Genomic DNA, 11715 nt, shown 5'->3' with positions numbered 1-11715 from the left:
CACTAGAAAGCGAAAGATAGAGAAAGCATGAAAATGTCCTGAAGTTTGAATGTGTTCCTATAGTAGGCTGTTTGTAAAATGGCTCCCATTAATGCTCCCCTCAGTATTAGTGCCCTGTGTAATCCCCTCCTTTTGGGTGCAGCTGACATAGTGACTTGCTTCCAGTAAATCATATTCTAATGTGGCAAAAATGGTGGATGTAATTTCCAAGGTTAGACTGACTTTTGCCTTGCTCTCACTCTGTCTCTGGTTCTTCCCCCTTGCTGTGCTGATGAAGCAAGCTGCATGTCATGCACTATTCTATGAAAAGGCACATGTCACGGGGAATAAAAGCTGGCCTTCTGCCAACAGCCAGCAAAGAAGTAATGCTTTCTGTTCAATGGCCTGCAAGGAACTCAATCCTGCCACAAATCACATGACGTATGTGGAAGAGGATCCTTCCCCATTCAAACCTTCAGATGACTGCAACCTAGCCACCACAATGAGTGTTTCCTGAATCAGAGAACCCAGCTAAGGCACACCCAGATTTCTGACCCACAAAAACTGTGATAACATACTCTTGTTTTAAGCCACTAAACTTTGAGATAACATTAAACAGCAATAAGATAACTATACAGCTCCCCTACCCACACATAGATTCATCAGCAGATCACAGATGGCTTTACACATTTAAGGTGTTTGAGCACCTTATCATTATATATCAATTAACATATCCATCACAATATTTTCAATGCCAAGTTTGCAATAGAAATTTACAAAATATGCAAAGAAACAGGAAAGTGTGACACATACTGAGGAAAATAGCAGATAGTAAAACCTGTCTCTGAGTTTCCCTAGATTCTGTATTTAGCAAACAAAGGTTTCAAATAGCTATTTGAAATATGTTCAAAAAACTGTTTAAATTTTTAAATAAAATTATGATAATAAAGAGTCAGCAGGGAAAGATTCTAAATAAAGAGATAGAAATGATAAGGAAAGAAATGGAAATGTGTTGAAAAGCATAACTTAAATTAAAATTTTATGTAAAGACCTATAACAGCAGATTATATATGGCAGAGGAAGGGATCCATGAACTTGAAGACAGAGTGATAGAAAGTATCTATCTGAGGAACAGAGAGAAAAAAAATGATTGAAGAAAAATAAACAGAACCTTAGGAGCCAGTGGAACAACATCAAGCCAACAGATGTATAATGGGAAAGCCAGAAGTAGAAAATAGAAAGAAAGGAACAGAAAACATATGGGGAAAAAAAATGGCCAAAAAATTTCAGAATTTGACTCAAAAAAAAACATTAAACACATATCCAAAATATTCAGTAAACCTCAAGTAGGACAAATATGTAGAGATCCACCCCTAAACACATCATAGCAAGCAGTCAGAAGACAGAAACAAAGAGAGAAACAAGCAAGAGAAAAATGTCATTACTACAAGAGATAGCAATACGATTAACAGCCGACTTCCCATATAAAACAATGGAGGGCTAAAAGCAATGAAACGACATGTACAAAGTGTTGAAAAGACTGTTAACCAAGAGTTCCATGATCCAGAAAATCTTTCTTCAAGAATGAGGGTAAAATGAAGACATTACCACATAAACAAAGACAAAATAATTTGTTATTTCTAAAATCTTACAAATAGATTGCAAATTTAATAAATCCAGATGTAAAATACTACATGTATTTTATTTCATTTACATAAAACTCAAAAACAGGCAGAAAAAGTTTGAATTGGATGATAAGATGATGCGTACCCTTGGAGGGAAGTAATAACTACCAGTGGCTGTAGGGGAGATTTTAGGGTACTGTTTACTTAGATATCTTCATTTGTGATTCTAGCACATTTCTGTATACATAATTTCCTTCAATAGAAGTTTACTCGAGCAAAAAAGGGAAGCCTGGCCATGCCACTCCCTCCCCTTTCTTTGAATTCCTTTATTGTTTTCCTTTTGCTCCCTTTCCCTTCTCAGTCTAAGCTGAGCCTGTGGCCACCAAGTTCCTGTGTGGCCTGGCCTCTGCCCACCTCTGTACCGTCGCCTCTTACCTCCTGGTACTCCAGCCACCCTCACCTTCTGCTGTTAGTGTCATGCTTCCCACCTGCCACAGGGCCTTTGCATAAGCATACGTCTCTGGTCCAAAGCCCTTGTTTTAATCCACTTAGGCCTATGACAAAATACCACAAAGTGGGTAGCTTATAAACAACATTTATTTCTCACAGTTTTGAAGCTAGAAAGTCCAAAAGCAAGGCTCTGACAGATTCTGTGTGTGCTGAACCCATTTTCTGGTTCATAGGTGACACCTTCTCCTACATCTCCACATGGTGGAACTCTCTCCAGTCTCTTCTGCAAGGGCACCAATGCCAATCATGAGAGAACTACCCTTATGACCTAATTACTTCCCAAGGCCCCACCTTTTAATACCATCACCTTGGGGATAAGGATTTGAACACATGAATTTTAGAAGGACACAACTGTCTAGACCACAGCAGCCCTGTTGAAGTCAATTTACTCTCTAGCCCAGAGCTCAACGATGGCCCACCTACCACCCTATCCAAGTCTAGTTCCATTGCCATGGCCTTTCATAGAATTGCATTCGTTTCTTTGAGAGCACCCATCTTCACCTGTCATTATGGAGTCATTCGATAATTATCTGCCCTGTCTTTTCCATTAGGCCACATGTTTTAGGAGGTCTGCCTTTGTCTTTCTCCTGCATTGTATCCCCAGCACTTAGTAGGTGTCTGATAACTGTATGTTGGATGAATAAATGAACAGAGATGAATTGGGCTTATAAAAAGCTTTCTTGTAATTAGAATACACTGTAGAAAGGACAGGATGCCAAACCAAGAAATTTAGGTGTGTTTTTTTTTAATAGGCAACAGGGAACATTGAAGATTTTTGAGAAAGTAAGACACATGGGCTGCCCTTTATTTTAGTAAGATCTCTATGGAGTGGAGATGGAGAGGCTGCAAGGAGGCTGTGGCAGAGTCCAGAGGAGACATAGTACCTGAAAAGGGGCAGTGGCCAACGTCCCACCTCTACTCTGACCCCAGAGCCAGCCACCAAGCCAGGCAATGACCTCACAATCACTTCCCAGGCCGTCCATCCTTTAAGGCCAATATGCCAGTGTCTTGGCTCACTCTGCCCTTTATGTTCACATCTGGAAGCCACACCCTACCTTCTGAGTCACCAGGCCATCAAGTCCAGACAGAGGGATCAAGAGAGTGCGAGAGTGCCAACTGCCTCCCACCCAAGGCACTAGCAAGACTCCACAATGTCAGAGCAACCCATGGACCTAAAGAATTTAATGCCCACAGAGAGGAAATCTATGTGGAAGACTGCCGAGGAGAGGCGCATGTCTGACCTCACTCGTGTGCTGGAGTGGCTAGAGCGGAGGCAGGGGAAGAGGAAACAAACTCCCGAGGTGGGTACTGTCCAAGAGAAACTGCAGGAGACTTTATTCAAGACAGTTGCAGTAGGGGAGAGAGACTGAACTTGGCTCTCCTGAAACAAAAGGCAGGATGGTTTTAAAGTGCTGGGATAAGCTAGTGGAGAAGTGCCCAAGGACCTTAACGGCAGGTTACTTAATATAATTAGGCCGTCTGTGTTGCTAATTTGCGCTTATCAAAGTTAGGCTCCCATCCTCTCACAGAGACTGAGAGACAGGGGTGCAATCTTTCTTGTTGATTCCATTTCAAAGGGACCTTCTGGGTCCTTGAGAAAAACATTCCTGGATTACAAAACTAACAAGAGGCTAAGAGATTTGTATCTCAAAGGGGCAGATAAAAAATTTACATGTGCAAGTTTTCTAAAGGAAATGTTCTAAGAAAAAGTAGGCCAGTGGCCTATCGTCAGGAAGAAACCTGTCTAAAGTTTAGTCAAGCCGGGAAAATGTTACTATTGGTCAGGATTCTAGAAGGGCCAAGGGGCAGTGGCTGCCAGGGTCTCCGTGTTGCAGGATGGGATCCTCCTACTGCCCTCAGCTACTTCCCTGCTTGTTGTTGGAAACAGGTGCTCATTGCAACCAAGAAGAACTAGCACTTCAACCGAAAATTTCTCAGCAAGGCAATTTTACTTCTGCAGAAGTGTGCTGCCTGTGTCAGTCACAATCACAAGAGCACATTGAATAAAGGAAAGCAGGAGTTTTTATTTCTAATGCCACCCCTCAATCTGTATCCTCCCCCTGTTAATTGAAGTCAGACCTCACAATCTAAAGTGATCTCCTTAGGCTAGAATTAGCATTTAGAATAGGACAAAGAACCAGGAAGTGTATTGTTTGTGCTTAACAACGTAAAGTAAAGTGGTGTGGGTCAGCTGCAAACTTGGTGGATGGAGGTATGCCTGGGCGTGTTAAAGGCAGGAAAGATTACTTATAAAAGGACAAAGGGGATGAAACTCTGAAGAGAAAGTGTTTGTTCCCAACATTATGATGCCTTCAGAGTCAAAGAACATCGATTCCTCACTGCCATTACTGCAACTGTGACTCCAGCTAACATACCTCCTCTTTTTAACCCTACATCAAGCTAGTTCTAACCTGCCCTTATCTCTTTCTCCAAGAACCATAGCAACCAAGTTTGCCTCAGTTTCCCTAGAGCTCCCCAAAGACCCATCATCTATGAAAAACAAAGCCATGTCTTTGGAAAGTGATGTCCTCTGCAGAAGATACCACCTGATCTTGAATCTCCTGACCCTAGAGCAAAATGAGTGAAAAACACCATTACTATTGGCAACGTTCATCACATCACGGACTTTTAACGTTTACTGTGGTCAAAGTCCTATGCTTAGCATCGACCTGGGTTATGCGGTCAATTGCTACCAGGCAGGCTACCAGGGAGGCATCATTTTTACCCCCAGTTGAAGAATAAGTAAAGTAAAAATAAGTCATTTTCCTGAGGTCACAGAAATAATAAAGGGCAGAGCCAGGGCTCAAACTGAGATTTATCTAATTTCCGAATGGATGGGCTTTTTTAGGCCAACTCCCCATAACTGCCTCCACTTCCTCTGCTTTATCCATGTCAGCACCTGCCTTTGGGGAAAGCTTCCATTCTGTTTATGTGCTTACTTACTGTATTAGTCCATTCTCACACTGCTACATAGAAATATCTGAGACCAGGGAATTTGTTTTTTAAAAAAAGGTTTAATTGGCTCACAGTTTTGCCAGCTGTACAAGAAGCACAGGGGCTTCCGCTTCTGGGGAGGCCTTGGGAAGCTTACAATCATGGCAGAAGGCAAAAGCGGAGAGTCAAGTTCAATCTCTCTCCCCTACTGCAACTGTCTTGAATAAAGCCTCCTGTAGTTTCTCTTGGACGGTACCCACCTCAGGAGTTTGTTTCTTCAATGTTCCCAGAGCAAGAAGTGGGAGGACAAGGTGCCACACACACTTTTAAATGACCAGATCTCATGAGAACTCTCACTTTCCTAACAGCACCAACGCGGGTGGTGTTAAACCATGAGAAACCGCCTCCATGAGCTAATCACCTCCCACCAGACTCTACCTCCAACACTGGAGATTACAATTTGACATGAGATTTGGGGAGAGACGTAGATCCAAACCATATCGCTTATCATTTATAGTCAGAAAGATCTTGAGTGCCAATTCCATCAGACACATCTGACAAACATATTTTACTCTAAGATGCTAATGATTTTCAGGTAGCCTACTCACTGCCCTGATTTGAGGTCAAACAGGAAGCTTGACTTCTGGGTCTCTCCAAACCCACTTTAATATCAATCACAGGAATTACATTCACTTCCATGGTTAATATGTTCAGATTCTATCTCTTTTCACTAGGATAAGATTCTAATAATCACATTTTAACAGCTTTATCTTAAATGTGGCTTTACTGTAAATAACTTTGGACCTAGAGAGGGAGCAAATTTTCATGGGAAATATAATTAAGTCATCAAGCATCATTACCATTCTCAGAAGCATCTGGGTTTTTAAAGAAGCTTCTAAGAGAAGGATGACGTGTCCTGACAGGTCTCAGACAGCAGCAGGTGGCAGGGGACCCTCTAATAAAATGGTCGGGGTCTATCTGCACCACTCAGCTTCCTCTGTGGCCTCCTCTGTTCTCTCCTGGGGTCCGGCCTGGCCATCCAGGCTTTTCCCCCGACAGGCTGCTCATAGTATTTCCCCTGTGTATTTCCCCTTGTGAGCCATTTGGCACCAGTGAAGATCCCTGAGGTTTGAAGTCTCAGCCATGGAGGATGCTAAACCTGTGAATGTTGCAGCTTCCTTGAGTCTGAGGCATTGCCATGTCAATTCTGCTCGTTTTCCCCAAAATTTGGCCTCTGTGGGGAGCTACTCAGGTGACACCTTGGGGGAGGCTGAGGATTGAGTGGGGGCTGGTGGAAGGGGCCATCCTGGAGGAGATGGCTCATCCCAGCTCCTCACAGCCTGAAAATGCAGCCTTGGCTCTGAGTTGTGCTGTTTCTCCACTAAGCTAAACAAAACCCTGAAGCTAACCAGCATCACCTTCCTTAGAAGGCAACTTGCAACGTGGAGCAGGCCCTTGGACAGCTTCCTGCCACACTCCCAAATGGCTTATCGAAACTTCTCTTCCTCCCACTCTGCATAATAATCTGCCCCCCCATAATTCATGGAGGGCATTGCAGGTGCATGCGGTAATTCAGTTATTGCCCTCAGTAACCTTATGAAGTAGGTCCTAATATTAGCCCCACCTTTCAGACAAGGAAACTAAGCCACGGAGAGACCAGAAGCTTTCCAAGGTCATTCAGCCCTCAGCCATGGATAGAGCAGGAATCCAGGCGGTGGGACCTGGAGACTGCAGCCCAGGCCGGTTTCTCCACATAACCACAAGCAGCACATTCCCAGAGGAGATCTAGTCTATTTAGTTTCTCTCATGATGCTCTGGCACTCACCCCTAACACTTACAGACTAGGTGGGATGCTTCCTGGGTGGCCCACCGTTTATGCTCCCCTGATGGGCTCCTGCACTGTGGGACCCTGAAGATCCCTAATGACCCTGCCCTCCCTGCCTTCACTGTGTGATCAGGAGGGCCAGGGACGTGGCCATGCACAAGGAACTCCATTTAGGGCAGCATGTGCTCAGCTCCTGGGTGGGTGGTAAGGAATACCTGGGGAAAGAGAAAGGCAAGGTCAGTGGTGACCACCACTCAAGGAGACTCGGGCTGAGCAAAGGCCCTGAGGTCTGGATTGGCAGCACCTGCTGGAAATCAGGGCCGCCTTCCTGCGGCTCCAGGCTGGAGGCAGGGGCAGGGAAGTCAGGCTGGTAAGGCCACGTGGGGGCTGCAGGGGCTTCCTACCAGGCTAGGGAGTGAGGCCCTTATGTGGGGTGGCAGGGGAGCCCCTGATGGTGGAGAGGGACAGGACCAGGCCTGAGGCTTAGAACGTCGCTTTGCCGGCGGAGACACGGATACAGGGCGCATTCGGAAGCAGAGGGGCAGTGAGGATGGGCCCTAGAGTGTGTGTGCTGAAGCCCGCCAAGGGGAGGGGCAGCCCCTCACCAGGGAGCCTTTTCCTCGGGGGAATGGAGGCGACGCTGTCCCCACAGGGGTGGCTTCACCGCTCTCTTCCCTTGTCTTTTCAGAAGCAAAAGCCCAAAGTGGTAACAGGCCTGGAAGGAAATGAAAAGAAGGAAGAGCAGAATGGCAAAGGTATCATGAAGGCACCAGGAGAGAACCGCAAGGCAGCGGAGCCTTCCAAGCAGGTAACGCGGCGCCACCCCCCAATCCCCACCACCCCACAACCCCCACCCCCGTCTCCAAATGGAGGACGGGTCCCCGCTTTTCTCCTGCATGACGTCTGACTACTTTTTAAATTTTAAGGCCCTGAAATTCACTCTGACTCCACGTTAACACGCAAATGAAATCTCCCACCCTTTCCAGCTGCGCCACCCAGTCGCTGCCTCTCCGTAGTTTCATCCCTCACAAGTGACACATCCTCCCTTGCCCACATTTATCCCCCCAAACTATTCATGAAGGCCTCCTGGAAGATGAGAACACCGTGGCTCAGTGAGGGACAGGAGCCTCCTGGCCAGCAGGGCAGCCCTACCCAGACCTAATGGCCTCCGAGGGCCTGTGTTTCCAGGGCCCCCGGGAACCCTCTGAGATAGGGCCGGGAGAAGAGGGAGGCACTGGTGAGCAAGTGCCCATGGGCAGAACTTGCCCCTCTGACCTCTCCCAGGGCCAGGGCAGCTCTCTCTGGTCGCCTTTGCCTGCCTTTCAGCAAACCCTTGAAATTGCTGCTCATTTTCTTGCGATGGGCGGGGTGGGGGAGCCAGGTCCTGTAACCAGGGTGTGACTTCTCACTTGCTTCCTCAAAGGCGTTAGGAAAGAGGTTCAGGAAGGACTGGGACACCACCTCCTACCGAAGGCTCTACGGAGTGGAGCAAAAGGGAAAGCGCTTCAGCATGGTCCCTTGCAGCTACCTCAAGGATGGCCCCCGGAAATCTGGTAAGGGAAGAACGTTGGCCCAAGCCACCAGAATCTTCCTCCATAAACTCCTCCTCTAAGACGGACCCAAAGCTTATGCCATTCTTAGAACAGTAGCATCCACGTCAATCCAACCATTGTGCACACAGGAGTCAGAAACCGGCATGGAGGCTCGGTCGGGACCACTCCCAGGGTTGCTCTTGGCAACCTGGGTGTGATGTGGACAGGAAGCAGGTGACTGTCAAGGCTCTGCCCCCTCCCAAGTGTTCCCTTCTCAGGAAGCCACCCTCATGTGTCCAGATTCCTGAAGCCATTTGGGTGACATCAACTTCATGAGTTACAAATCATCTAATTAAACACTGTGACACTATCAACTACAGAAGAAACCACTCCTGCTGGCCTGAAACCTGCCAGGTGTTGTTCATGTCTAGGAAGGACAAGCTTAGGCTGTACCAGATCCCCAGTTTCAAAGACTGCCTGGGTCCTGACCCTGGCTGTACCACTTTATAAGGAACTTAGAAAACTTAGAGTGGTATAATCCTGGGCAACTTATTCCATCTCTGGGGTCTGGTTTTTCATCTATAAAATGGGACACTAACAATACCTGCCTCATAGTACAGCTGTAAAGTACCTAGCCTAACAAAGAGGAGGTGCTGAATAAATGTTAGTGGCCTTTTCCAAGTAAAAATGTTGCTAAAATTTCAGGTGGTCTGTACTGTGGTGCTGGCAAAACAGATGCATTCGTTGTGTCTCTCCCCTTGGGACACAGGTGTAGGGTAAAAGAGAAATCTGGAAGGGATTCCATTAGCCCAGGAGAAAAGTGCGCAAGGGCCTTTGAGCAGAGGCTGTCAATTCTCCTCTGTAAAATTGCCCCCATTGTGCCCAGCGACAACAAAAAATCTTTTTTCCCCCTTTCACTTAATATACCAAAGCCACTATGACCAAACTGCAGTCACTTCCCTGTAAGAGTTAAGTGCATCCGGCTTTCAGTGCAGTTTAGGGTCCTGGATTGACTCTTAGAATAGCACTTTAGGGGCATCACTGGTGAAATCCAAAAAGGTTCTATAATGTACCAAGAAATGTTAATTTCTTAGTTTTGACAAGCATGCCATGGACATAGATGTTAACATTCAGGGAAATGGATGAAGTATAAACAGGAATCCTTTTTATTTTCTTTACAACTTTTCTGTAAATCCATATGTGATGGTTAATATTGTCAACTTGATTGGATTGAAGGATGCAAAGTATTGTTTCTGGGAGTGTCTGTGAGGGTGTTGCCAAAGGAAAGTAACATTTGAGTCAGTGGACTAGGAGACGCCAACCCACCCTCAATCTGAGTGTGCACCATCTAATCAGCTGCCAGACGGCTGGAATAAAGCAGGCAGGAGTTGGAAGGATCAGACTTGCTGAGTCATCTGGCCTTCCTCTTTCTCATGTTTTGGATGCTTCCTGCTCTTGAACATCAGACTCTAAGTTCTTCAGCTTTTGATAGAGATTCAGCTTGAGTCTATACCAGTGGTTTGCCAGGGTACCAGTGGTTTGCCAGGGGCTCTCGGGCCTTTGGCCACAGACTGAAGGCTGCACTGGCAGCTTCCCTACTTTTGAGGTTTGGGACTTGGACTGGCTTCCTTGCTCCTCAGCTTGCAGACGGCCTATTGTGGGACTTCACCTTGTGATCGTGTGAGTCACTATCCCTTAATAAACTCCCTTTCATGTATACATCTACCCTATTAGTTCTGTCCCTCGAGGGAACCGACTAATACACCATAATTATTCCAAAATATTTAAAGTTTATTTTAAAAATAAACTAGATTCATGTATGCCAATAGGCCCCATACCTTTTCCGATTTTCTGTTACTTCCAGTGTCATGTCTGGCTTCGAAGTCCTGGTTCTGCCGGGCCCTGGAGCTTCTGTAAATCTTGCTTCCAGTGGCTGCTGTTTCTGCTCTGTGCCAGCCCAGGTACAGAACAGTCTTGTCTCTTTGGTTTCTCCCAAAACCTCTCACATGAAGCCATCGTGAGTAAACAGATTTCACTGAAGGTTTGGGGGCAACAGAGGGAAAGAATTACATCACAGAATTATACAGCAAACAAATTAGAGGTTGGTTATTAGACCCCCTTGTTTTTCAAAGTCCTTTATCCCCTGCCACCAGGAGATTTTTCCCTAGCTACATGTCTTTGCAGAAGTAGCCCCCTGATGTTTTTCTCAACTCCAAGACTGGGTAAGTTGAGGCGAGCCAGGAGTTCAGGTCACCAAATTTAAGGCAGCACTCACTCTCAGATGACAATCATGTACTTGTGTGAGTCTGAGAGTGAACCCCTTCTTAAATTTTGCACCTTAGACACCTTGTTTGCCTCACCCAAGTCCTGGTACTGCTCAGTTCTCCCTCTTCCTCTCTCTTCCCTCTTCTCTTTCCTCCTTCCTCTGCCTTCTCCACCTAACACTTTCCCATTGACTTTTTACTTGAAGAGAACTGTGTTTCAATTGTCTTGTTCCACACTCAAAGTAATCTATCAAGACATTTTCTTAAACAGTTAGTTCCCTCCCTAAAAGAAATCCATATCAGCTGATTAAATAATTATTTCCATCTCATGCACAAGGATGCCAGCAGGCCAGGTGGACTTGACACACCTTTGGTTCCCTGCAGTTCCCACCTTTCCACCATTCAAGTCAAATCCACTCTGTTGGAGAATGAAGAAGCCTTGTCTCTCTACTGATGTAACGAGACCAATGGCCAGTGGATGATGCAGTTGCAACTGGGCCAGCCCAAGTGCAAAAGGTGCCCAGAGGCATCTAGGAATAATCCGTGGCACCCAGGAACAATCTGTGGCACCCCTTGTTCGTAGAGGTATCTAGGAACAAGATGTGGCACCCAGGACCTAGTCAGGGCTGAGCCTAGGCACAGTAAGGAGAGCCTCTTGTGTAGACTGGCAAGAGGACTAAAATGAATGGGTATAATCTGAATTGGCAGGCAAGTTCAAAACAAAGTAGCCCCTAGGAAGGGCCTAGAAACAGTCACATACACCATGTCCAACTTTAGCTTGGATTGCCATAGGCAATGCACATCCTGAGTGCCTCTCATTACATGCACCATCCCAGGAAATGGTTCTATCTCAATGTGGAAGTTGGATGTCAGAGTCTATCCTGCCACTTCTGCCTCACTCGCCCTTCATGACCAGTTACTGGGTCCTGTAGCTTCTGCCTCCTTAATATCTTTAATCTCTTTCTCTTCTCCTCCATTTCCACAACAAGTATCTTAGCTTAACTGTGATCCTCATCCACTATAAGAATCACCAATTGCTTTCAACC

General features: G+C 46.0%; 1 protein-coding gene across 2 annotated transcripts in view; it reads left to right on the top strand.

The window, feature by feature from the left end:
* Positions 1 to 3129: 3129 nt before the first annotated feature.
* The window catches only part of CUNH16orf78 (chromosome unknown C16orf78 homolog), a 28446-nt gene continuing 19860 nt past the window's right edge, over positions 3130 to 11715 (top strand). The window contains exons 1-3 of one of the 2 annotated variants that reach the window (XM_037739145.1): positions 3130 to 3415; positions 7562 to 7681; positions 8297 to 8426. In XM_037739145.1, coding sequence (XP_037595073.1) covers positions 3266 to 3415; positions 7562 to 7681; positions 8297 to 8426 — 400 coding nt within the window. In that variant the 5' untranslated portion in view covers positions 3130 to 3265. The remainder of the gene's footprint in view (positions 3416 to 7561; positions 7682 to 8296; positions 8427 to 11715) is intronic. The other variant, XM_017530169.2, reaches the window with a different exon arrangement.

The sequence above is a fragment of the Cebus imitator genome, unplaced genomic scaffold, assembly GCF_001604975.1.
Source record: "Cebus imitator isolate Cc_AM_T3 unplaced genomic scaffold, Cebus_imitator-1.0 Scaffold63, whole genome shotgun sequence".
Lineage (NCBI taxonomy): Eukaryota > Metazoa > Chordata > Mammalia > Primates > Cebidae > Cebus > Cebus imitator.
This window is presented reverse-complemented; position numbering and strand designations above follow the sequence as displayed.